Source organism: Hemicordylus capensis, chromosome 4, assembly GCF_027244095.1.
Source record: "Hemicordylus capensis ecotype Gifberg chromosome 4, rHemCap1.1.pri, whole genome shotgun sequence".
NCBI lineage: Eukaryota > Metazoa > Chordata > Lepidosauria > Squamata > Cordylidae > Hemicordylus > Hemicordylus capensis.
The window spans coordinates 103,764,277-103,790,311 of NC_069660.1; the positions used below are offsets into that span (position 1 = coordinate 103,764,277).

At 41.4% G+C, this 26,035-nt stretch overlaps 1 protein-coding gene and 1 long non-coding RNA gene across 6 annotated transcripts in view; one reads left to right on the top strand and one right to left on the bottom strand.

Moving 5' to 3' along the window:
• Positions 1 to 23,219, top strand: part of CACHD1 (cache domain containing 1) — a 230,064-nt gene extending 206,845 nt beyond the window's left edge. For all 5 annotated transcript variants that reach the window (XM_053243265.1, XM_053243269.1, XM_053243266.1 and 2 more), the window contains 11 exons: positions 1,525 to 1,647; positions 4,046 to 4,145; positions 4,263 to 4,379; positions 6,697 to 6,857; positions 7,984 to 8,070; positions 8,241 to 8,357; positions 9,911 to 10,062; positions 10,631 to 10,792; positions 11,288 to 11,365; positions 11,875 to 11,976; positions 22,425 to 23,219. In XM_053243265.1, coding sequence (XP_053099240.1) covers positions 1,525 to 1,647; positions 4,046 to 4,145; positions 4,263 to 4,379; positions 6,697 to 6,857; positions 7,984 to 8,070; positions 8,241 to 8,357; positions 9,911 to 10,062; positions 10,631 to 10,792; positions 11,288 to 11,365; positions 11,875 to 11,976; positions 22,425 to 22,663 — 1,438 coding nt within the window. In that variant the 3' untranslated portion in view covers positions 22,664 to 23,219. The remainder of the gene's footprint in view (positions 1 to 1,524; positions 1,648 to 4,045; positions 4,146 to 4,262; positions 4,380 to 6,696; positions 6,858 to 7,983; positions 8,071 to 8,240; positions 8,358 to 9,910; positions 10,063 to 10,630; positions 10,793 to 11,287; positions 11,366 to 11,874; positions 11,977 to 22,424) is intronic.
• The window catches only part of LOC128322292 (uncharacterized), a 44,239-nt gene continuing 35,955 nt past the window's right edge, over positions 17,752 to 26,035 (bottom strand). The window contains exons 3-4 of the long non-coding RNA XR_008305652.1: positions 24,296 to 24,381; positions 17,752 to 17,903 (exon numbers count right to left, since the gene is read on the bottom strand). This is a non-coding gene — a long non-coding RNA (uncharacterized LOC128322292). The remainder of the gene's footprint in view (positions 17,904 to 24,295; positions 24,382 to 26,035) is intronic.

A 26,035-nucleotide genomic window follows, 5' to 3' on the forward strand; every position in this document is an offset into this window, starting at 1 on the left:
GAACCACTACCTGGTTCTAACAAATCAGCATGCGAATCAGGTGGTCTAGTCCAAGTTCAGTTTGAATTCGAACCAAACCACCAGAAGTGGTTCCGGGCGCACCCCTCTTTACAAATACACAATTTTTCATGCTGACATATTTTACTCCTTAAAGCTGAGTTGTGTGCATTCATTGCTTTTCCTACTTCTAGCCAGTTTTTCTTAGACTCTGTGAGGGAGATTCAGCTGATATGAGAAAAGGTATGAACGCTTACTTCTCTGATCTAATACAAGTCCAAGGTTAATTGCTTATAATTTATGAGCTCAAGGAACAGACTGACTCCTCACCGAGTCTACATATATAGTCGGCATTTCACACGCCACTTCTGTGGACACCATCTATATTATTAATTCTCCAAGACGGGCCATGCATGGGGACATGGCAGAAAGGAAGTGATTGGCTGACAGCAGGGGAGAGAGTTCCGAAGCAGCAGGGAGTTTTGCAGGGAGGCTGGAAAGCAGTTTGACAGTTGGCTCGGGGGCGCTGTGAAGCGGCAGGGAGCTCGGAGGCTGGGGGCAGCTTTGGGAGCTAGACAGTTGGCTCTGGGGGCTGCGGGCAGCAGAAGGTTGGCTGAGCTGCGCTGTGAAGCGGCAGGGAGCAGGGAACTCGGAGGCTGTCAGGCGAGCGGGCGACAGTCCCTGGCAGTGGCAAGGGGAAGCAAGGACTGCAAGACAGAGATAGGAAGACGGGGGGGCTGTGGGGAAAGCAAGTGAGAGAGTTGTCGGGGGAAAGAGCGAGTGAGAGAGTTGTGGTTGGGAGAGCGAGCAAGAGAGTTGTGGGGGGAGTGAGCTAGAGTTGCATGGGGGCGAGAGCGAGTGAGAGTTGCATGGGGCGAGAGCGAGTGAGAGTTGCGGGGGGCGAGAGGGAGTGAGAGTTGCGGGGGAGAGAGTGAGCGAGAGTTGCGGGGGACAGAGTGAGCGAGAGTTGTGGGGAGAGAGAGCAGGCGAGAAGTTGTGGGAGGGAGGGCGAGCAAGAACATTGTGGGGACAGCGAGAATGAGTAAGAGAGTTGTGGGGGTGGCGAGAGCAAGCAAGAGAGTTGTGGGGGCGGCGAGAGTGAGCAAGAGAGTTGTGGGGGCAAGAGTGCACGAGAGAGTTGTGGGGGGGAGAGCAAGCGAGAGAGTTGGGGGGGCGAGAGCAAGCAAGAGAGTTGGGGGGCGAGAGCAAGAGAGTTGTGGGGGTGAGAGCAAGCAAGAGAGTTGGGGCAGAGCATTGTGGGGGTGGTGAGAGTTGTGGGGTACGACGAGAGAGTTGTGGGGGTGGCGAGAGCGAGCGAGAGAGTTGGGAGGGGCAGCAAGAGCAAGCAAGATAATTGGGGGGGATGCCACGGGCTCAGTGCACAACTGCACAGATGCTCTGGCAGGGTCAGCTAGTTCTCATATATTTCACATATACCTCTGTGGACACCATTCACATATGAAATATTTTGTATGTTTTGTTGATATCGTGTCCCTCAAGACCTGCCCATGCTTCTTATTGTTGTAGTTCACAAATGTCTTCAGGCCATTCTGTTGCTGTGATGGGCATTGACTTTACTCTGAGGTATTTCTACAAGGTACTAATGGACCTACTACCAGTTTGTAACCAGGATCGAGGCAATAAAATAAGGTAGGCTTGAATGTGTTGTATCTTTAATGTAATACCTGTTTTCTTATTCTGTTTCTGCCTGAACTCATTTTATTGCAACTATAATTCATTATCCTCTTCAAATTTGTTGGAAATTTTGGAACCCCAAAGGCAAATCATTAAATTTTGAAAACCATTACTTTCAAATTATCAAAGAGAACTTTTTAAATCTATAGTAGCACGAAGGCAGAGTGCAGTGGCATCCTAGAGATTAACTAGGTTTATCAAGGCAAAAACATTTGTAAGCAACATCATTGATACCAGACATATGAAATGCCCTGAAGAGATATTGGATAGATACACAGGGTTTGAAAACAAGTTTCAGAATACTGAAGCATATTAATACTGGAGGACTAAATGTATAAATAGGGAAATTTCAGTACTGATAGATAACCTTTAATTTTTATTCAGGACCCAAGAAACACTCAACTTGGTTAACATGAACATTTGTCTATCAAAGTATACCGTGTGATATACAGAGTCAGAAGTAATATAATTATCCAATAAAATAATAAAAAGAAAATAATCATATTAGATCAACAAACATTAAAGCACAGTAATCCCTATGAAACCAGCCCAAGTCCAAATTAATAATTATAAGCCTTGAAAAATGAAAATGAATTTAGGCACATTTTAAAAGCAAAAGGGATGGGAACTTGATAAATTTGCCGGGGGAGAGAACTGTACAGTTGTGGAAGTTCCACTAAACAGACTCAAACTGGTATCCACCAACCCAATCTACGTTAATGGCAAGCCATAAAAGCGGACGTGAGATCTTTAAAGTAACCTGGTCATGAGGACCACCAGCCTAGTGGCTGCATTTTAAACCTCGTATAGTTTACAAACTGTCTCTAAAAGTAGTCACACATTGAACACTTTGTAGTCTTCCTGTCTGGATTAAGCTGTAATCCTGCAAAGCTATGGGGGTAGGAGGTTGTTGGAAGGAGGGACTGGTGTATTTTGTGCTTTGACTGTGCAAGATAAGGGGTGTGATCTCATGTATTCTGCTGTACTAATTTGTTAAAACATCATATCCATTGCTTTTCTTTCACTAGTTGATGACATTCTCTGGGCGTTGCCTTGTTCCCATTTATGACAATCACAAACTTCTGAAGAAACTGCTTCTTCAGTTTCTCCTTGGGCCTCCTGGAAGAGAAGCAGTGATATACAGCTGCTGGCTTCAGCCAAATCATTTCTGAGCCTGGGAACAAGCTCTGCTCCTCCATCAGGCACATGAAGCGGCCCCCACTAACTTCTTTCAGTATTCCCCTCTGCAGCCAGAGATTGCCTTGATCTTTCTGCATTGATCTTTATAGCCCCTCTCCCCATGGAGCTTGCTTAATTTTCCTTCCCCTGGTAGAACAGCTGTCTATGACTACAGAAAGGGACCATAATCAGAGGAACAGGAAGCAGAAGTGCTGCTAGTTTTAAGGCTTAGTATGGGCCTCAAGTCCCTTTGGGTCTCAGGATTCACTTGAGAGTTGGTAAGATGGTATTAGAGTGGGTGGAGTAGCTGCAGAAGGGTGGGGGGAGAAGTGGACAGGAAAGGGAAAGGGAAAAATAAAAGTGCTTGACAAAGAAATGCTGGACCAAAGGAGAATTAATGACTGTGCACATTTTGTAGCAACTGCAAACGTTTTCTTGAATGCAATACCCACACACAGAATCTTTCCAGCAGAGTGTCTGAGGGATCAGCTGACCTTAATGCTTTCTTCCATAGACATATGACATTAGACAGGGAAGGTAGCTGATTAGGAAACAAAAGGAAGCTTAAAATCAGGGCAGGATGGGAGATGAAATGAAGGTGAAGCCAAAAAGTGTAAAATGACTCTCGTGGTTGCAAATGTCCACAGAGCTTTTTGACATTTTAGGCTACGCATTTTAGGTTCCAACCGATATTAATTGGCTGACATGATACACAGGGCTACATCAATAGAAGTAGCTCTGTGGTGCTGCAAAAGAGCAACAGAGCTTCTAAAAAAACACAACGCTTCACAGCACTCCAGCCTTGTTCTGTATGCCAGCAGCAGCGGAGAGGGGGCTGCCCAACCCTCACGGATAGGTCCCTGGTGGTCAAAACGGCCTTTGCAGGGAGGGGAGAAGTGAACATTGTGCCCTGTTCCCTCCCCACTGCTGCTGGCACCATGCCAAGCCAACACTGCCTCCAACACACAATCACGTGAACTGACTTTTATGGGAACGCACATGCCTCCACCTCCTAACTTTGGGTGACATAACTGACATCACCCAATCATAAGAACATGCCCTATGACTTCTTTTGCCTGAACTTGTATAAAATAGGAGGATACACACAACCCTGTCTAAATGTTCCTGTACAATCACTCTGACCTAGGTTTTGGTTTGGGTTTTTCCTTGGCAGATGCTTTATTATGGAGGACAGAGGATATCTTGTGGCACACCCAACCCTTATTGATCCCAAAGGCCATGCTCCAGTCGAACAACAACATATTACACACAAGGTTTGGTTGAATCTCAGTGTTTTTATAATATGTATGAATGAATTTAATGTCAGTAATGTGTTGCTGGTGGCTTCTGAGAATGTTTTAAAATGTTAAAATGTAACTTTTTATTGGCAGGAACCTCTGGTTGCAAACGATATTCTGAACCACCCAAACTTTGTGAAGAAAAACCTTTGTAACAGTTTCAGTGACAGAACAGTCCAGAGGTTTTATAAATTTAATACCAGTCTGATGGTATGTGTTTTTGCCATTTGTTTTCATATAGTTTGATGCATGAATATAGGAAAATAGCATTAATTGATTGTTTAGAATATTTTATATTTCCATTGTGAAATGGTGGTCAAGTAGACTGAATGAGAGATCTTGGAGACACAAACTCAAATTTTTCTACTGCTGTGAATACTCAGGATGGCCTGGAGCAGGTCACGCAAATGGTCACGCAAATGGCCTCTGCACATGCACAGAGGCCACACAAATGATCTCCACACATGCACGGAGGCCAAAACTGGCCCGCCACCAGCCCACATTGCTTGGGGCCTAGAGGAGCCGCCACACTGCTGGCGGTGAGGTGCCTTCTCACTGCCCTTTGAACCCCTTTATTGATAGGCATCCTCTTTAGAAGCAGATCCTGTCAAACTGTGTTTAACCAGGCCAAGCCAGTTTGATCCAAAGTCAGACTGGCCGCCTTTTGGGGTTCAAACCAGGCCAGTTCTGCACACTCGTAAGTAGAAGAAGCAATATTAATAGTATAGAGAGGAAATCAGAAAATGAAATAAAAGCAACAAAAGAGAACCAAGAGGAATATATTAAGAAACGTCTATAAAGTATGAAACCAAAGGAGTTACTTCAGTAATTTTAGAATAATTTGGCATGTTTCAAATGCCCTCCCTTTAAAAAACAACCACCTCAACCGAAACTGAATTGCTTGGTTGTACTTCTATAACCACTTTTTAAATAGTTAAGATGAAATGGAAGTATTTGGAAAATGCTTAGTGGATATAGATAACTGGTGTGGAGCTAACACAGTTTGGACATATGTTACTTCATCATATCTGGCAAAAGATGCAGCTACAGACTGTTCACGAAAAAAATCAACTTAGGTTTTTAAAAATATGAATTCTCTTTCCATCTCTTATTTAATCTTTCTGTAGAAGGTCAGGGCAATCTGACCTGGCTTATACTCATGGCACAAAGGGTCAGAAGGTGGTGACTTTCATATCTATAATAGAACTCTAGGAGTTGAGACAGATGTGCTGTAACTAACTAGTACAGTATCAGTGAGTAAAAGCATTGAGGGCCAGTGGAGCAGTAACAGCAGCCACCCTTAACTATGATTAAGGCATCGTGAATGGGCTGCAGGAATGCACACTCTCTCCTCCATCCCCACCCCCTCCTTTCTTAAACAGAAATTGTCCTTGCACTCCCACCACTGCCATTAATTGTGGTGTGTCATTACGTTTGTATCAGCATTAACAAAGTAAAACCTGATTGTGGAGTGCTCCTAGCATTTGACACCTGGATATTTGTTGTAAGGAAATAACAAAAGGTACACAGCTTCGTTTGCTGTTGCACATCACGGTGTGCTTGCAGTAAATTTAGAACTCCTTATCACATCCCTCAGATTATAAACCAGAGCTATAAACCCCACTAAATGCCACTAAAACCAGAGGTCTTGCAATGAGTTCTATAAGTGTGCCAGCCGGGCCCATTCATACAATCTGCCATTCTAAATGTTATTGTACATTCTGTTGAGAACAAGACAAGGGGGGGCTGTTTTAGGTGGCACTCTTGTGGCAAGCATCATGTGCTCAGCTCTGTGTCGAGTCCCACTGGAATGGGAATGACCATCCCTCTCCAGGGCTTATCCTTATCCAGGGCTCCCCTCACCCCAGCCCCTTCCTTTGAATGACCTTCAGCCTCTTGGGATCAAAGTCTTTATAGTCTTGTTTTAATTTTTCTGTGTGAACCATTTTGAGATTGTTTTAATGAAAGGCAATATTCAAATTTAACAATAAGATAAATAATAAAGTTAACGTGGATTTTTGTGTGCTCACATTTTAAATAGGTTTTATCCTCCTATCCCCATTGTGTTCTTCATACTCCCACTGCTTATGATTGGGAGAGAGGTAAAAACTACACAACAAGGCCTAATGCAGCATTGTTCTTTGCTGTAAGACAATGGGCAGTAGACAATTCAGGACACCCTGGATTAATGAACAATGGCTTTGTATTTTAATTTGTGCTGATAGTATTTTATCTGACATCCAGTTACTTTACAGAACTTCAGTCAGAGCAGTTCATTCCACATGGTTATTTGCTCCCCAACCTGATGAGCTTATGCACTGGTAGCAGTTTTCTTCCCCTAGTAAGAAGCTAAGAGCCACACAATAGCTACAGTATAATGGGCACTGTAAGCTTACTTTGCATTGTGAGCTTTGTTTCAAATTATGGTTTCGCAGATATATATATATATATGTGGTGCAAGGAACACTTCAGCTCCCCAGGAAACATGTTCCCTGCCACATGCCTGACGTGCTTTGCTTTCCCCTAGGGTGATCTGACAAATCTTGTGCATGGCAGCCACTGTTCTAAATACAAGCTGACAAGAATACCTGGAACCAATGCCTTTGTTGGAATAGTGAATGAAACCTGTGACTCGCTTGCCTTCTGTGCCTGTAGTATGGTAGATAGGCTCTGTCTTAACTGTCACAGGTAAGAGGAATTTGAAGTGAGGTGCAATGATCAGATTGTACTTCATTAAAATGGAGGCTTGCTCAGCATCTGATAATGTGCATTCTCTTTACAGTAGCTGAATGACAGCTGGGTATATTTTAACTCCTGTTTATGTGAAACCTTTGCATCCTGTTTATTTACCATTACCATTACCATTACCATACCATTCCATTCCAAATATCCTGCTATACTTTGGGGATATGTCAAAGCAGCGGTGGAAAAGTTCCCAGGCACCTGGACATCCCTAAACATTTGACCATTGGCTCCTAGTATACTCTCCCCCTCCTTCCATAGCAGCAGCAGTGGCAGCAGCTCCTTTAGGCTCAGCTGGGGCTCCTTTCCTTCTGCAGCTGCCTGTTCACAGAGCAGCCCATAGCATCGTCATACTTGATGGTGGGTTGTACTCCCAGTGGTCGGCATCACAGGAGCAAGCATTTGGTCCAAACCAGCCCATCCCCAGCCTCAAGTCTCCACTTTTTCCTGGACAGGGCTCAGTTGCTTCCTTCTTTAACACACCCAAAGAGTGTAGAAACTGGAGTGCATCCCTCACTGAGCACAAGAGCTATGTTACTTTTGTAATTTATGACAAAGGGATTTACAACTTGCATGATGCCAAGTTTGCTTCGTGCAGAGAAGTTCTTTGAATTTTGAGTGTTCAGTCACCTTTAGTCGGACTCTTCAGACTATGTACTAATCCTGTGAATAATGTAGCTGGTGAACTTTTAACTCAAAGGAATTACTCAAGCAAGATAAGAATGCCTTGCAGCCCTGGCTATTGACAAAATTATACCAATGTTAAGGATAGATGCAAATTCCTAAATTATGTTTTGGGCCTTCATTTCAGAATATTCTTTCTTCTTCGTGCAGTCCTTGCTGCTATGTCACAGCTTCATTTGCAGTAGGCAGTACACCTTAATTGCACCGGTATGATATACATACAGATTAATTTGAAGGGTGAGAGCTTCAAGTGGGGAGAAATGTCTCTTACCTAGTTTAGGGATTGTTTCATGGCCCAGGGGCAAGGACAGTTGCCAGGACAATTAGAGAGAAATTTTATGATTCTGATAAAGTAATGCCGCTTTTGTTCGTTCTTTCCTTCCTGAAGAATGGAGCAGAATGAATGTGAATGTCCTTGTGAGTGCCCTCTGGAGGTTAATGAATGTACTGGCAACCTTACCAATGCAGAAAGCAGGTAAGTTGGGCTAGTACAATAATCATCATTTTGCACTGATGTTTACAATGTTTGTATGGGTTGCATTTCCTGGTGCTGATACTCACCATGTACAGTACATTTTTAAGTAGTTACAAAGCGTCGTCAGTAACTGTGATAACCTACTTTTGCTGTGTCCCTCCCAAACATAGGAATCCTAGTTGCGAAGTCCACCAGGAGCCAATGACATTCACTGGAGTCGATCCCAGTCTACAAGATGCTCTTCCGCAGTGTATTGATACTCGGTGTAACCAGAGGATGGAGAGCGGGTAAATTATATGATTGTTTGCTTCCTTTTTAAAAAGAATCAACAAGAAAGCCGTGGTTTGTTTAGAGATGCAAGAGCATCCCACCTGTCCCCCCGAAAAATTCTCAAGGATTTGCATGTGTTCCAAACAGACAGGTCTAAATCCCCAAGGCCTTGTGAGCAAAGGTGGGGTCATTCAGTAAACACTCACCTGCACTCCATCCTCCTTTCTCTTACCCTTGGCCAGTTTCTGGGGACCTTGGAATAGAAGGAAGGGGAGGCAGCTGTGGTTGCTCACCATCTGCTTCCACTGCTTTCCTTTTCCCCTGCCTTGGTATCCCTACACACTTACCTTGGAGCTTGAGGAAAGGAAGGCAGCAGAAACGGCAGCAACGAGCCTTCCAAGCCCAGGCGGAACATCATTTCCCCACCACAGCTGGGGCTGTGACTAGGACTATCTGTTCCAGCAAATCTCAGCAGGGAAAGTACACACTTTGCACTTCATTCCTTGTAAGAAACAACATACAGAGGGTCATTTCTTGCTAGGGTTACTAGGACTTGTAGTCCCAGCCCCAGCAGGGAAAAGACGGAAGACTTGCTACTGCACCATCTGCTTCCCTTTTACCCTGTAGGGATGTGCACTTGGTTCGGCACCATGAGGAGGGGAGCAGGGAGTGGGATCTTTTTTTAAAAAACAAAACAAGGCAAGCAGACCCTTACCTGCTCTCCGCCGCTTCCTGCTGCGGTGGCACTTGTCCCAAGAACTTGCACAGGGTGCACATGGCATCCTCACATGCGCAGACGCCATGTGTGGGTTCTTGGGACACATGCCACTGTGGCAGAAAGCTGCATTCAATGGCAGAGAGCAAGTAACAGCCTGCTTTCCCTTTTTTAAAAGATCCCGCTCCCCTCCCCACGGCACCGAACCAGGCAGGCATATCCCTATTACCCTGCTCCAAGTTAAATTGGAGTTGGGGGAGGGGGAGGCAGTGGAGGTGGACAACTCCAGGATTGGGTCAAATGCAGCCTTGCTTGGGAGAACAATGTTCAACCTGATCCAACTCACAAGCACAGGTCGGGGTGTCAGTATATTGAGATAACCTAGAATAAAAACAGCCATAGGATAGGGAGAGCAGGTCATCATGCTTAAATTCCATTGGGTTTTGAAAGCGGGGGGGAAATCATTGTTGTACTGCACTTAAAACCAGTGCCACCAAGGAACAAGGGAAGGCTTATCAATGAGGAATGAGTCCAAGTTGAGCCTAGTAAAATCAGATTGCACCTCTTCAGTATAGAGATGGGTTCTCATAAAAGCCCTCTGTAGCCTTCAGGATGTTCTGCACATTGGCTTGTGGGATAAACAAGAACCGTTTTAGCTAACATGAGCCATATGTGATCCCCAATGGTCCTACTAATTTTAATCAAGGGGTAATAAAAAAAAATTGGTATCAGTATGACTTCCAAGGAAAAGCAGCACTTAACCCAGGATAATTTTAAAATGGGCTCTTAGATGTGCTAATTGAGTAGTGATGAGGCTCTAACAATACTGTGTGTCATTATCTCCTTATATTTCAGGGATTGTTTTGGTGTCTTGGACTGTGAGTGGTGCATGGTGGACAGTGATGGAAAGACCCATCTAGATAAATCCTACTGTGCCCCTCAGAAAGAATGCTTTGGGGGCATTGTGGGTGCCAAAAGCCCCTATGTGGATGACATGGGAGCCATCGGTAAGAGCAGTATTTGTTCTCGTGGGTACAGGTTAATGTATTTTATAAACTCAAGTCTGGCATAAAATCAAGACTGGCCATTTAGTACAAACGACTCCAGAAGTTGTTGCTTGTGGGAACAATACTTTTAGGAGTGCCAGTGATGAAGAATGCAGTCCAAAATTGTGCCCAGCATCCTTTGTCACAAGGGATTGTGGGATGTGTGTCTTGGAACTGTCAGTGCAATCGCTTGGGTCAGCAAAATATTGGGCTGACCCTGAACAGAATACCAAATGTGGAGCTCATTACACATTGTAGGATAAAATGCCATTGGTGGCATTCTAACTTGAACAGGAATTTTGTGTCCACAGTACTACATATTTTTCAGGGCAGTGGGTGGGACAAATTTGTATCCTTGCACTTTTGAAAACTCATGTATTGTCCTTTCCCCTTTGGAACCTCCTCTGTGTGATTAGCATTAGAGTTACTCTGGATTTTCTCAAGCCTCTAATTTATGTTGACAGTGGTTTGAATTTTTTTGCAGCGTATGTATGAATGTATGTATTTATTTATTTTATCTGTAATTCAGGAGATGAGGTGATAGCTTTGAATATGATAAAAAGTGCTCCAGTTGGCCCTGTCGCAGGCGGTATTATGGGGTGCATAATGGTGCTTGTTCTAGCGGTCTATGCCTATCGTCACCAGATCCACCGCAGAAGTCATCAGCATATGTCCCCACTTGCAGCACAAGGTGAGTTGTGTGGGTTTTTTTAATTGCTCGGATGTGTGTTGAGGGAGTCTTTAGAAAGTATAAAAATTGTTCCAAGACTTGTTTAACCTCAACAGTTGCTTTCTATGAGTATTTTCCTTTTTCTGATCATTTGTGGTTTATCTGTGACTATGTATTTAGCTATGGTCACTTACCTGCTGTAACAGCATGGGCAATGCTGCCCTCTGCTGGATATAGAATTTAAACCAGTACTGTTCTCTTGAAAAACTTAGAAGTATTAAATATATTTCCTTTTAGGACTTTGTACATCTCCCCCTCCCCCAAAATCCTTACAGTTAGAGCTTTCTAGATAGGTAGCTGCTTTCTGGGCCTGTGATACCTTGTTTCCAGAAGAAGGGCATCCTTTGGCCTTTCCCAAAGCATTGCAGTTTTGCAGGATTAGGCAACATTTTACTCTTTAACAGTAGCATTTTTGTTTGTTTGTTTGTTTGTTTGTTTGTATGTAATGATCTGAAGAAATGTCAGTCCGGATGTCCAACCTGGAAAACGATAGGGATGAGAGGGATGATGACAGTCATGAAGACAGAGGTATCAGTAAGTATTTAGCAGTCAAAATGTACTTGGGGGTGAGGCTTGGTGCTTTTTTCTTGTTTCCTACAAATTATCCTAGGAATATTGCAAACTTTGGAAGAGATGAATATCGAGAAACAATTGATAGCCTCTGTTTTTAAAAATCCTAAGTCTGTTCCCAAAAGCTAAATGACTAGTTAATGGTCATGTTGCAGGTTGGTTTTGCAGGTGTTATTCTAAAGATTCCTATGTTTACCTCACCAGGTTTAAGCTGCCAGGGCTATATCTGGTGTTTGTAGTTTAAGGCAGCTTAAAGATAGATGTGGGTGTACTTGCTTATAGATTTATCCTAAAGCACTCACCATCCCAAGCAAGAACTTTGTTCTGAGAATTAGAATTTTGATCACTATTGGAGTTTTGCAACAACCTAATAATGAGCTATTGTGTTGAACAATTTCTGTAGAACTAATCATTGTGTTGAAAATATGATTAAAATAAACCTTGTCCTTTCTCCCCACCCCATTCATTCCTAGTCAGCAACACTCGGTTTATAGCAGCAGTTATTGAGCGGCACGCACATAGTCCTGAACGAAGACGGCGTTATTGGGGCCGGTCAGGAACAGAAAGTGATCATGGTAAGACCTTGGAAGTTGCTGACATCTGTACTGCACACTCATCTTACTTGTGCCGCTTGGCAACATTCCAGATAAATCATCAAAGAGAGCCTGCCGTTCCCTGTTGCTTCGTACCTAAAACAATTCTGACACTTTCCATTGCATGACAAGACATTATCCAGCATTGAAGCTATTTTTGTCAGAGTGATGTTCTAACATGAATGCTTTAGCTTAAGTCTCTGTAGTCGGTATCTTAATCATGGATAGCACTAGCCTGGTTACATAACTTCTCAACATTCCAAGAGGCAGAGCACCACCGAGTTTCCATTCCTTTCCCCCCGCCATAGCCAGTCCAGATCTCTTTTAAATTATCCAGAAGAGAGCGGGGCGGGGGGGGGTAGGTAGAGTTTGTATCTATTTATTTTGTGTCATTTGAAACATCTGCAATCCATTCTGGAAAAATAACCTATACATCTTTTTATGAAACAGTCTTTAGTTCCTAGCATAAAAATGCGATCTTTGCTGGTTCAGGCCAAGGCCTGTCCAGTCCAGCATCCTGTTTCCCACAGTGGCTAAGCAGGTGCCTCTGGGAAGCTCACCAGCAGGAAATGAAGGCATATCCCCCCCTGTTGTTGCTCACCTACAGCTGGCCTGCTGCTTCTGTACCTGGAGGTAGCATGTAGCCATTGATAGATTTTTCCTCTGTGAATTTGTCTAATCCTCTTTTTTCTTGACTTTACCATTATGCATTTTGATTCAGTAGATGATGTGAAGAACTCAAGAAAATATATTGGGCAAAATCCAAACCAGTTAGTCATGACTAAGCATAATTGAAATCAGTGGTACAAGTTAGTCCCATTAATTTCAGTGGGACCTAATATTCATTCATTCATTCATTCATTCGATTTTGCCCCTTCCAAAAATGGCTCAGGGCAGTTTACACAGGGAAATAACAAATACATAAGATGGATCCCTGTCCTCAAAGGGCTCACAATCTAAAAAGAAACATAAGATAGACACCAGCAACAGTTACTGGAGGTACTGTGCTGGGGGTGGATAGGGCCAGTTACTCTCCCCCTGCTAAATAAAGAGAATCACCACGTTAAAAGGTGCCTCTTTGCCAAGTTAGCAGGGGCTAACTTATGACTGATTTATATTGGATGTTGCCCATTCATTCCATATCATGATGTACTGATATTAATACATAAATACGGAGAATGTTTGTGTTAATATCATTTTGGATTTCCTAACATTTCCATCATTTTTACTGGGCTATGATTTTATATAATTTGCCCATATAATTGGGCTATAACAAATAGTAAGAGAGAGCAGCTGTTTCAAAGCTGCCTCTTTGCCAAGTTAGCAGGGGCTAACTCATGACTGATTTATTTTGGATGTTGCCCACTCATTCCATATCATGATGTAGTGATATTAATACATAAATACAGAGAATGTTCTAATAGCATTTTGGATTTCCTAACATTTCTATCATTTTTACTGGGCTATGATTTTATATAATTTGCCCATATAATTGGGCTATAACAAATAGTAAGAAAGAGCAGCTGTTTCAAAGTCTTCAAGTGTGTATGAAGTTGATGAGCTTAATGTAACTTTAGCAAGGGTTTCTGCCAGGATTGTCAGCTGTATCTTCATGTCACTTCTAATACTGAATACAGATATGTTATGTTGCTAAATGTGGGGACAGGGAGAAGAATGTGTTTGTATTTTATTTCTTTGAGTCCTTGAATGATTCTAGATGACAAAGTCACCACCCAGAAAACCAGTACATGGCACTGATAGAAGATTGAAACATGCAGACATTCATGTGGTATAGTCCACTATGGTTTATTGCTTTAGAAAGCATATATGTGGGGGACTTGCTCCCCCATCATAGTGTGCATCCACATGAAGAAACACATCCTTTAGGAAGGAGGGTAACAAATAACTCTCATGTATATTTTGAGGTGGTATGATAATGGAAAAAGACTTTACCACACAAGTGCTGGCACTTTTCATTTGTCTCTGAAGCGGCAGGTATCAAGCAAAAGAGAAAAATTACCCTCTGTCTGAAAGAGATTGTAGTTCTGAAGTACTACTACTACTACTGTTACATTGCCTACTTGCTATGCAACACATTGTATTTAATACCTATGTTATTGCTAGGTATTAAAATCAGCAAGACCCCAGCAGTGGCAGCATGAAATGTGACAAGTCATTACAATGGAGAAGTTGCCAAAGGGTCTGTACAAAGAATACCATCGATTTTAGAATTTGTAAGAGAATATACAATACCATACTAGTTAGACTTATGCTTAATGCATTCTTGGAGTTTATAGCGTTATATTAATTTCTTTTCTTTTTTTAATTAGCACAATCAAAAATAAAAAGCAACGAATGTAAATCTGTGATATAACTTTTGGCACATCTTTAAGTGTCCATTTAGACAAGTGTTAAGCCCCCACATGTATTCTGAGAAAGTATAAACACATTAGAGCACTACACCCCATGAGTGCCTGCATGTTTCAGTTGACTTTCAGTGCCATATACTAATAGCTTTTGGACTGAGGATATTGCATCTAGAAATGGTCAAGGACTCCAGTAATACCTTTAAAGGCCATTTCACACAGTGCAAAATAGGAAACTTTCATTTGCTTGCACGAATACATTCAACAGGAAGTTGCAGGCAATCCTAGGTTCCTGATGAGTATATCTATATGAATATACATAGTTGCGAAGTTATGTTTGTCATATACACAGTTTACTTTATTTTTGTATACCCCAAGGCATTTTAAATATATACATCAAAATGTAATGTGTGACTCCATAACATTTGAGTAATTTCCTTATTCCATCTCCAGAACCAACATATATGAAGGACTTTGAGCAGCAAGTAGCTAATAACTTTGGGTGTGTTGGATTCTGGGAAGCATAATTTGATGGTTGTAAGGTGTCACATCTGCTTCTCATCCTATGCTGTTCTGAAAGATGCTGAGGCATTTAGACTGCAAGTGTTCCCCCTTTCCTGCTCCCTTTTAATTTTTTTTTAATCAGAGGAAGATTAGAAAGTGTGCATAATCATCTACAAAATGGATCATTTAATTCCTTACTTCAGAAGATTATAGTGATTTTATTGGCTTTTCTAAATAGTGGCTCACATGTTGTGCCACTGTGAACATCTAAAGCAGTGCCCGCGGTGTTGTGAAACAAGGCTTGTCCACTACTACTTAAAATTGTACAATAGCACATCCACATTGCTGTGATAATTATTTCCAATGGCTGTAGCGCCACAGAAGTATGATTGCACAGTTTTATGTAATAGCAGACTAGCCCTGCTCCACAATACCATGGACATTGTTTTAGATGCTCCGCAGTGGCGGAGGTTTAGAACCACTGACGTGGCATTGCACATGGGAGCCAGGATTAGATTACTCCTTTTTACTACAGATACTCCTCTGCATCTCATAACCTGATCTGTGTGAAATAGTTATGAAGTATATTGAATATTTTATACAGTGAAGAGCCCTTCCTATTATCTAAAACATATATTTAATAAAGGTCTGAAAATATTTTTGGTTTACATTTGGAGGGAGAACCAGTAGAATTAAGTAACTCTTGAAGCGATGGATATATGGCATAATAGTAAGCAAATTCTAAAGTAGAAAAGCATACATTCAAATTCAGCAAGGCTCACCTTGCAATATCAACACCATGAAGTATGTAAAGGAATATGCATTGTATACAGGTGAAACTCGAAAAATTAGAATATCGTGCAAAAGTTCATTAATTTCAGTAATGCAAATTAAAAGGTGAAACTGATATATGAGATAGACGCATTACATGCAAAGCGAGATAAGTCAAGCCTTAATTTGTTATAATTGTGATGATCATGGCATACAGCTCATGAGAACCCCAAATCCACAATCCCAGAAAATTAGAATATTGTGAAAAGGTTCAACAGTCTAGGCTCCAGGTGTCCCACTCCAATCAGCTAATCAATCCATAACACCTGCAAAGGGTTCCTGAGCCTTTAAATGGTCTCTCAGTCTGGTTCATTAGGAATCACAATCATGGGAAAGACTGCTGACTTGACAGTTGTGCAGAAAACCATCATTGACACCCTCCATAAGGAGGGAAAGCCTCAAAAGGTAATTGCAAAAGAAGTTGGATGTTCCCAAAGTGCTGTATCAAAGCACATTAATAGAAAGTTATGTGGAAGGGAAAAGTGTGGAAGAAATAGGTGCACAAGCAGCAGGGATGACCGCAGCCTGGAGAGGATTGTCAGGAAAAGGCCATTCAAAAGTGTTAGGGACTTTCACAAGGAGTGGACTGAGGCTGGAGTTAGTGCATCAAGAGCCACCACACACAGACGGATCCTGGACATGGGCTTCAAATGTCGTATTCCTCTTGTCAAGCCGCTCCTGAACAACAAACAACGTCAGAAGCGTCTTACCTGGGCTCAAGAAAAAAAGAACTGGTCTGTTGCTCAGTGGTCCAAAGTCCTCTTTTCTGATGAGAGCAACTTTTGCATCTCATTTGGAAACCAAGGGCCCAGAGTCTGGAGGAAGAATGGAGAGGCACACAATGCAAGATGCTTGAAGTCCAGTGTGAAGTTTCCACAGTCTGTGTTGATTTGGGGAGCCATGTCATCTGCTGGTGTTGGTCCACTGTGCTTCATTAAGTCCAGGGTCAACACAGCCGTCTATCAGGAGATTTTGGAGCACTTCATGCTTCCTTCCGCAGACGAGCTGTATGGGGATGCTGACTTCATTTTCCAGCAGGACTTGGCACCTGCCCACACTGCCAAAAGTACCAAAACCTGGTTCAATGACCATGGGATTACTGTGCTTGATTGGCCAGCAAACTCGCCTGACCTGAACCCCATAGAGAATCTATGGGGCATTGCCAAGAGAAGGATGAGAGACATGAGACCAAACAATGCAGAAGAGCTGAAGGCTGCTATTGAAGCATCCTGGTCTTCCATAACACCTCAGCAGTGCCACAGGCTGACAGCATCCATGCCACGCCGCATTGAGGCAATAATTGCTGCAAAAGGGGCCCAAACCAAGTACTGAATACATATGCATGCTTATACTTTTCAGAGGTCCGATATTGTTCTATTTACAATCCTTGTTTTATTGGTTTCGTGTAATATTCTAATTTTCTGGGATTGTGGATTTGGGGTTCTCATGAGCTGTACGCCATGATCATCACAATTATAACAAATTAAGGCTTGACTTATCTCGCTTTGCATGTAATGCGTCTATCTCATATATCAGTTTCACCTTTTAATTTGCATTACTGAAATTAATGAACTTTTGCACGATATTCTAATTTTTCGAGTTTCACCTGTATATGTACAGGGAAAAAGGAACAATCTGGACAAGGACCATAAACTGGCAGATTAGGAATACTGTTTGTGGGTTCATAAATAAAGCTCATGACACAGATGGCCAATCAGCATCCTATTGGACTACAACATGCTGAGTTTATTATACAGTTCTTTTACAGCTTCTGATATTTACACCACTCCTCCACAAGAGCTTTGGTATATTGTGTATTTGTGACCGCAGGTAAAGCTCACTAGGATTGCAGTGCATGAAGTGAATCTTCCTGTTATAAGGAACTTCTGCCCAACATGTAAATCTGCACTCTGAATAATTTTAATGTCTGCATCTTTTTTTCCCCAATGGGATTTTTAAATGATTTTCTGCATTATATTGGAAAACAACTATGTTGTGTTTTATACAGTATTTAAATTTTTCTATATTTTTTGTGATATTGTAGGGTGCATCTCACCTTGCTGGACTTTAACATCATTAAGCAGTTCCTATTTGCAGCTGGACTTCAAATGCCCACTAAAGCATAGCCAGACAAATTGTACAAACTGTAGATTTTGATAGTGCTGTCTCCAGTCAGTGTTGCCAGTAACCAAAAGGCAGATGAAGGCTCTAGAGCATCAGTACAGAGGAAAGAAAACACAAATGAGGTCCCAAAGGAGAGCTTAAATTGCTATTTACTTTGGCTTTGTTTTCTCAGTTACTGCACCACTGTCTCAACTACAGTACTGAACATGGTGTTTATCCAGGAAATGCTGAATTTTATCAGTGAAAGATTCAGTTCATTATCCTGGCCCAAACCAGTTCTTTCTTTCTTTCTTTCTTTCTTTCTTTCTTTCTTTCTTTCTTCTGCATAGGACCTTTGTTGCATTTTAACTTATTATTATTTATTACATTTATATACCTCCATACTGCCCCATCCACCCCATTTATATACATATATATATATATATATATATATATATATATATATATATATATATATATATATGTATATGTATATATACACACACACACACACACATACACCACCCCATTTATATACCACCCCACCCACCCCATTTATATACCACCATACTGCCCTGAGATGAATTTCCTTTTTATAGTTATCACAAATAAGTGGATATAAGAGTTCAGAAGAGGAACCATGACAGAGTAGAGACAGATAGTAGATTACTGGGCTTGTGGGGCTGCTTTTTCTTTCCATCCATATCAGCTCTCTGCTTGTTGTGAGTCATCTGACTTATTTAGATCTGCATAACACTGTTTACTTTAGCGCTTTAAGATCGTTCATGGTGGCATATAAAGCTGGCAGCTTCTGCTTAGGGTGAAATCAGATGACACCATTACCAAGAATAGGTAATAGGCATACACGCAGCTGCCACAAACAATCATATGAATAAGTTCCCTTTTGAAGTGTTGTGACATTCTAGAGACTGGAGCCATGGTCCACTCCTTCCTTGCACAGGGACAGGGCACAGAGGCTCTGCAAATGGATAGCAGGGAAGCCATCACATGAGGAGCAAGAGGGAGGAAGGTGATATGTCATCCTGACTTAATCTCCTTTTTTCTGTCTTGTAAAGTGCTCTGTGATGGTGTCAGGCAGTGTCTTTCTTCCCTGGGTGAATCCATGCAGGTAAATTGCAGAAAGGCAGGAGGATTGCTGGATGTGCCCAGGGAGGAGTACACCTTCATACGCCATCTCAGAGCAGCAAAAGACAAGAAAAGCTAGGGAGGAGGAGGAATACATTCGGTGAACCCATCCCCTTTATGTCTTTCCTTCATTAGTGGTTGCATCAATTTTGGTTTGGATCAGTAGTCAGTTATTTTGTGTTTAGCAACAACCCTTTCTCTCCCCAAAATCCTCTAGGCATGCTGGAAGATTCTGAAGAGGGGGAAGGGAATCTTATATCTCCCTGACCAAGCTCACTGTGACAGAGAGAACTGCCCTCACTCTTCCTCTTTGCAGGAGTAGCAGTTCTGTATATCACACTGTACTGTACATACATCACACTGAGCCAATGTGACTCCGATTTTCAAAAAGGGATCTGGGGTGCGGGGGGGGGGGCTATCCGGGAAATTACAGGCCTGCCAGCTTAACTTCGGTGCTGGGTAAATTGATAGAAAGCATACTTAAGGACAAAATTGTGAAGCATATAGAAGAAAAGGCCTTGTTGAAGGAGAACCAGCATGGCTTCTGCAAGGGAAAGTCTTGCATCACTAACCTTTTGGGGTTCTCTGAGAATGTCAACAGGCATGTGGATAAAGGTGATCCAGTTGACATAGTATGCTTGGACTTCCAAAAAGCTTTTGATAAAGTTCCCCACCAAAGGTTCTTGAGTAAACTTAGCAGTCATGGAATAAGGAGACAGGTTCATGTGTGGATTGGTAACTGGTTGAAGGACAGGAAACACAGAGTAGGAATAAATGGACAGTTTCACAATGGAGGGAGGTAAGAAGTGGGGTCCCCCAGGGATCAGTACTTGGACCAGTGCTCTTTAACTTGTACATACACAATCTAGAAGTTGGGGTGACCAGCAAAGTGGCCAAATTTGCCACTATTTATTATTACAAATTTACTATCTACAGTAGTGAAATCGACAATGGATTGTGAGGAGCTCCAAAAAGATCTCTACAAACTTGGTGAGTGGGCGACAAAATGGCAAATGCACTTCAGTGTTAGCAAGTGTAAAGTGATGCACATTGGGGCAAAAACCACCAACTTCACATATACGCTGATGGGATCTGAGCTGTTGGTGACTGATCAGGAGAGAGGTCTTGGGGTCATGGTGGACAGCTCATTGAAGGTGTCGTCTCAGTGCATGGCAGCTGTGAAAAAGGCTAATTCCATGCTAGGAATCATTAGGAAGGGGATTGAAAATAAAAATGCTAATATTATAATGGCCTTATGCAAATCTATAGTGCGGCCACATCTGGAGTACTGCATACAGCTTTGGTCACCGTATCTTAAGAAGGATATTGTAGAACTGGGGAAAGTGCAGAAGAGGGCAACCAAAAATATCAGGGGCCTGGAGCACCTTCCTTATGAGGCTAGGCTACAGCATCTGGGGCTCTTTACCTTGGAAAATAGGTGACTAAGGGGAGACATGATTGAGGTGTATAGAATTATGCATGGAGTGGAGAGGATAGACAGAAATTTTTCTCCCTTGCTCACAACACTAGAACCGGGGTCACCCCATGAAACTGAAGGTTGGGTAATTTAGAACCAACAAGAAGTACTTTTTCACACAGTACATAATTAATCTATGTAATTCCTTGCCATGGGATGTGGTGATGGTCACCAGCTTGGATGGCTTTAAAAGGGGCTTAGACAGATTCATGTTGGACAGGTCTATCAATGGCTACTAGTCTGGTCTCTGTGGGCCAGCTCCAGCCTCAGAGGCACGATGCCTCTCAATACCAGTTGCAGGGGAGCAACAGCAGGAGAGAGGGCATGCACATACCTCTTGCCTGTGGGCTCCACAGGGACATCTGGTGGGCCACTTTGTGAAACAGGATGCTGGACTAGATGGGCCTTGTGCCTGATCCAGCAGGGCTGTTCTTAACTTTAGAGCAGGCAGAAGCTTGTTTGATCATTGTGACATAAGATACCTTATGTATGACCTGCAAGTTCCCTGCAGGTCAAAGGAGAAGTCAAAAGAGAGAGCTGTGTGCTGTGGATGCCCTTACTCACCATAGGGTCATGAACACTTGTCCCATGGAGACATCAATCAGATTTGTTGAGGCTTGCTCATCACCCTGATGCTGTCCAATGCCTCCAAGAATTTCCTCTGCTTCTAGAATGGCTGATTGTGGCATATTGGATTTATTGTGGCTCAGGGTTTCAAAGGAAATGACCTACTTCTTTGAATAGGCTGTTCATCTTGCATTTGAAATAGGCCATACACTAAAGAGCTCATGGTGCAATAACAGGCAGCTCAGTCTTGTGTGTGTTTACTTTGAAGTAAGTCCTACTTGTGTTGGGTCTTATAATCCTGTGTAGGTATTATTCCTATTGGGGCCCAAGTATCCCATTCACTGTGGCACACTTAGGAAATACATGGGACAGTTAATAATAAAATTCACTGTTCCATGGAAATGTGCTTTCATAATTATTATTAGGATTAATACTATTAGGATTTTTGAATTTAATCTTCTGCAACAGTTCAAAGTAAAAGCATGTTTCAGACAACTGGGATGGAGGATGACACCTTATTGTCCCCTTAATTCTTCCCATTGCCATGGAGCCTAACTGAGCTGTTCAAAGTTCTACAAGATATGGTTGAACAGAAACTATTTCAGATCTTTCTGTGTTTAGTTCCCCCCACCCAGCACTATGTGTATATACAAATTCTATGAAATATGAATTAAACTATTTGAAAACTGATTAATTTGGCAGTAAAAAAAAAAATCAGAAGAGAGGCCTTGGAAATTATGTTGGTGCAAGAAATTAATATACTCCCACACCTGTCACTAGATGGAAAATCTTACAATATTCAACAAAGGTGAAAGATCGTTAAAACAGGAACCCTTTTATCTTAAAGACTCTTTTCATTATGTTATCAATGTCATTAAAAAGTTCATGAAAAGATAAAAAGTAAAGTAACTTCAGCCAACTTGCAGGAAGAGTAATGGATGCTTGTTGGGAGAGTTGATCATGCTGTTGTTTACTAGTAATAAAACATTGAATACTAATGACTGTACCAGCATTTGATTTGCTTTTATGCTGTCCATTTTCAAAGTTCCTGTGCGTGGTGATTTTTTTGAAGCTCAAATGATTTGGCATGCTGGTAGAGTTGAAAGAAAACTGATATTAGTGTAGTCTCTTGCCTTTAGTGGTATGTACTGCAAAGTTCTCTTTTTGAATGTGGTATGTTGTCCATAATGTATGAGGGAAACATTTCAGTGGAAGCTTTTGAGGACAATGAGCTGTTGAAAGGGGAATGTAAAGAAAGGGTAAACAAAAGATTTGTAACACTTATGTATCATATAGCATAGCTATATGATGCCTTTTCTACAGTTTTACCAGTGTTGTCTTGGTAATGTGTCTTGGTTAAGGCATTAATCACGGCATACTTCTGAACGTTTTGTCACAAAACATTCACCTCTTACCAATGTGGCTTTATTTTCCAGGTTACAGCACTATGAGTCCTCAGGAAGACAGTGAAAACCCTCCCTGCAATAACGACCCTTTATCAGCTGGGGTAGATGTGGGAAACCATGATGAAGATTTAGACCTGGATACCCCTCCTCAAACTGCTGCACTCTTGAGTCACAAGTTCCACCACTATAGGTTGCACCATCCAGCACTTCATCACAGTCACCATTTACAGGCTGCTGTCACAGTACATACTGTAGATGCAGAATGCTAATGACCTCTGAACCTGGGGGAAACGCAGTTAGTGAAGACTAATCCAGGCAGCAATGGGCAGAATTGTGTTTTTAGCAGGCATGGTTTTGACTAATGTCATGAGATGACTTTCATGTGAAAATTTTACATTTCTAAAGTGTAAGGTTGGCTCTGAAGTGGAGAAGAAATAAGCATGATGAATGAACCTGCCATAACATTCAATAAAATGTAACAGTAGGAATGTGAAGCCTCCAAACACAGGAAGAAAGGTTTACACAGTAGACTGAGCCTCTTGAACCATGTTGATCTGAGCCAAGAAAAGACTGTGCTCAGACAAAGAGAGGCGGGGAAGAGAGAGAGAGAAAGAGAGAGAGAGAGAAATGTTTGCTTTCCTTAACTGGAAGAACAGAAATCTTTGCAGCTGGAGACCAAGAAGGTGCTGGTTCCAGAAATAGTCATTGCCACGAGGTTTCCATTTGCTGATTTTTTAAAAAGTTCATTGCTCTTACAAATTGCTGTATGAGACCTGGGACAGTGCATCTCAAGATTTTTAAATAAAGGATTATTTTTGTACTATTTATTGAACTCGGAACATTCATGAACTCAAAAGGGAGAGGAAAGGGAAGGGATAAAAAGCATTATGAACTCTCCACAAATACAGCCTGTATTTTACTTGTGTTAGTGATGTTGTGACTTTTCCCATGAAGACTTATCTCTATGAATGAAATATTCACCTACCCCACCCCCACATAAAGGGAAAATGAAGACATTGTGTGCTGATTCGTTTACATGATTTAATGTTTGTTTTCCATTATCATTTTTGAAAACTTAGAAGATGATTTATTACACAGTTTTTTTGTTATATTTTAGTGTGAGGAGGAGGAATGCCAAGCCTCCTTGGCTAAAGCACTGAGGAATTCTGCCCCTCTTCCTACACTCCATCCTTTTCTCAATTCCAGGCTGGGACAAGATTCCATTCAGTGTACTAGAATGCAGTATTCAAACATTCTTGATCAGTAAACTAAAAAGAAAATATGTTCTGTTCCCTTTTCACATGACAATAAATTTATCAAAACCCACTGGTAAGTAAATGAAATGCTTTGTAAAGCTTTGGTCATTGTGAAGGGTTTATGTTGAAACCATAATGATGAGCTACTGACATCTTTATCTGGAATTATCACTGCTTTAGTGATTCATATGGGGATTAATCAAATTTAACCAGTACCACAAGATGACATCATAATTTTAAATTAGTTTTAAATCACAGTGTTTGTGTTTTATAGATTCACAATTTGTGATTAAAATATGAAAACATTCTTGCACTGTGCATATGATAAACATCCATTTATATGTAGGTTTTTAAATGGTCTCAATACTGTTTTAATGATAGGGTACTTAATACTTATGTAAAAATGGTTCTTAAGCAGTATGGTAAAGTAAGTATGCGTGTGCTATCAGGATCCCCTTTATACTATGTATAAAATTAAAATCTCTAGTGGAATAAACTGTACAGAAAATATGGGTCTATGGATTGCTTTTGACAGAACTGAACATCATAATCATAATCTTTATTATGGTCGTTGATCAGCACAGAACTGAACATAAAATGAGATTTTGATGAAATAATATTAACTCAAAAGTAGACTATGCAAACCTTATAGTGTTAAGTTTTTCACAGCTGTTATCTCCATTTTTATTTGTTCAAACCAAGGGATCAGTGTTTGTGATTGTATGGAATTCCTGAAAGAAAAAGAAAAAATCTGAGACTTTTGTTCATCCCAAAGCAAGCATCTTTTATCTGTAGATGAAGGCAACACTTCAGAATTATCACCTAACAATGCTTAATTCCTCTATTTTTTAACTACAACTTGTTGAGAATGCTATTACATTCTCTTTTGTGATTTAATGTAATACAAAGCCTTATAAACCAGTTTCCCAAACACATTATCTAGTATTCAAATGTCTACCAACTGCACACACAAAAATCTATGAATATATTATTACAGTAGTTTCAGTTGCTATATTATACCAAAATAATAATGCAGGATTTCTGCAATTTTCCAGTAGCTTCAAAAGTACCATTAGTCAGCTATAGGAAAACAGTTAAGATTCCCAAGATTTGAAAATAGAAAAACTGATTGAGCAAATGAGAGATGGTTATAGTTATAAAATATTTTAATATGAAATACAGGAAAGAAACCTGTACTACATCAATAACACAAAATGTGTTTGTCACATTGATAATTAATACTGGTTTTAAACATCTATACAATCTAAAGAGCTAGCCTTTAGAGCTCTCAGTGTTAAGTTTGCAACTGTTTATAACATTCTCCACCCTAAAACATTTACATTTCAGATTTAAATCTGGATTTCAGTTGGATTTGCAAGCAGTGAGTTTAGGATGTCAGATGTCTTTGTGATCTTTTGGCAGAAGCCGCAATAAAATAACTTGCATGAATTCAAACTAATTGATCTGGATTGTGATGCAGTGACAGCCACAAAAGTGGTTTCTGCGCCTGTACAGACCAACTTCGGGATAGATGTGTTAGCTCCTCAAAGTGCCCCTCCCTGCCGGGTGCATGTGCTCCACACCCATTATTTTCGGCGGATGTGCACGATTTCCCTCAGTTTCTTTCTGACCACCAATGCGATTGCCTCTTCAGTGTTTTCGGCTCCTCAGAAAGTTAGTTTTAAATGGTTCCCTCATTACGGCTTGTCCTAGGATTGGATTTACAACTACTCTTCTTCTAATTGTAAAGTATTTGACTAAAATTTCTGGACTATTGACATGGAATGGTTTAAGGAAAATTCTGTAGTTTTGGACTGCCTTGTTTGCAACCGTGGATTATCTCGTAATGAACTTGGAAAGTTAGACTGGATATTCTTTGTTTTATGGATGAATTATGTAATTTATTGACTTTCCCATGACTGGGACTTCTTGCAGAGGAAAAACCACCTTTAAGAGGTGTGCAGACTGCACGGGCAAACTCCCATTGACAGATGGACACGATCTCTGTTTATTCTGTTTGGGAGAGGGGCATAACATGGTGAACTGTTCGGTCTGCTCTTCATTTTCTAAGCAGACTTTAAAGAACCACACAGCACACTTAGCAGTGGCTCTTTTGGAAGACACTTTGGCCCTGAGGAAATCAACCCAATCTCCGTCAATGTCGAGCAGTGTCAAAATTGAAGCTGGGGTCTGCTCTGCCAATGCAGTCTAAATCCCCAGCACCGAAGCCATCGATATTGATGTTGACCTCGGTGTTCCAGAAGCCGGAGTTGGGGTCTAGCCACAAAACTTCTCACCGGGAGAAGGAAAAGCGTAGAGTGGAGGAAGGGACTGCAGATTCTCCACCCCCTAAGAAACACAAAGACAAGTCAGTGAAGCCCCATC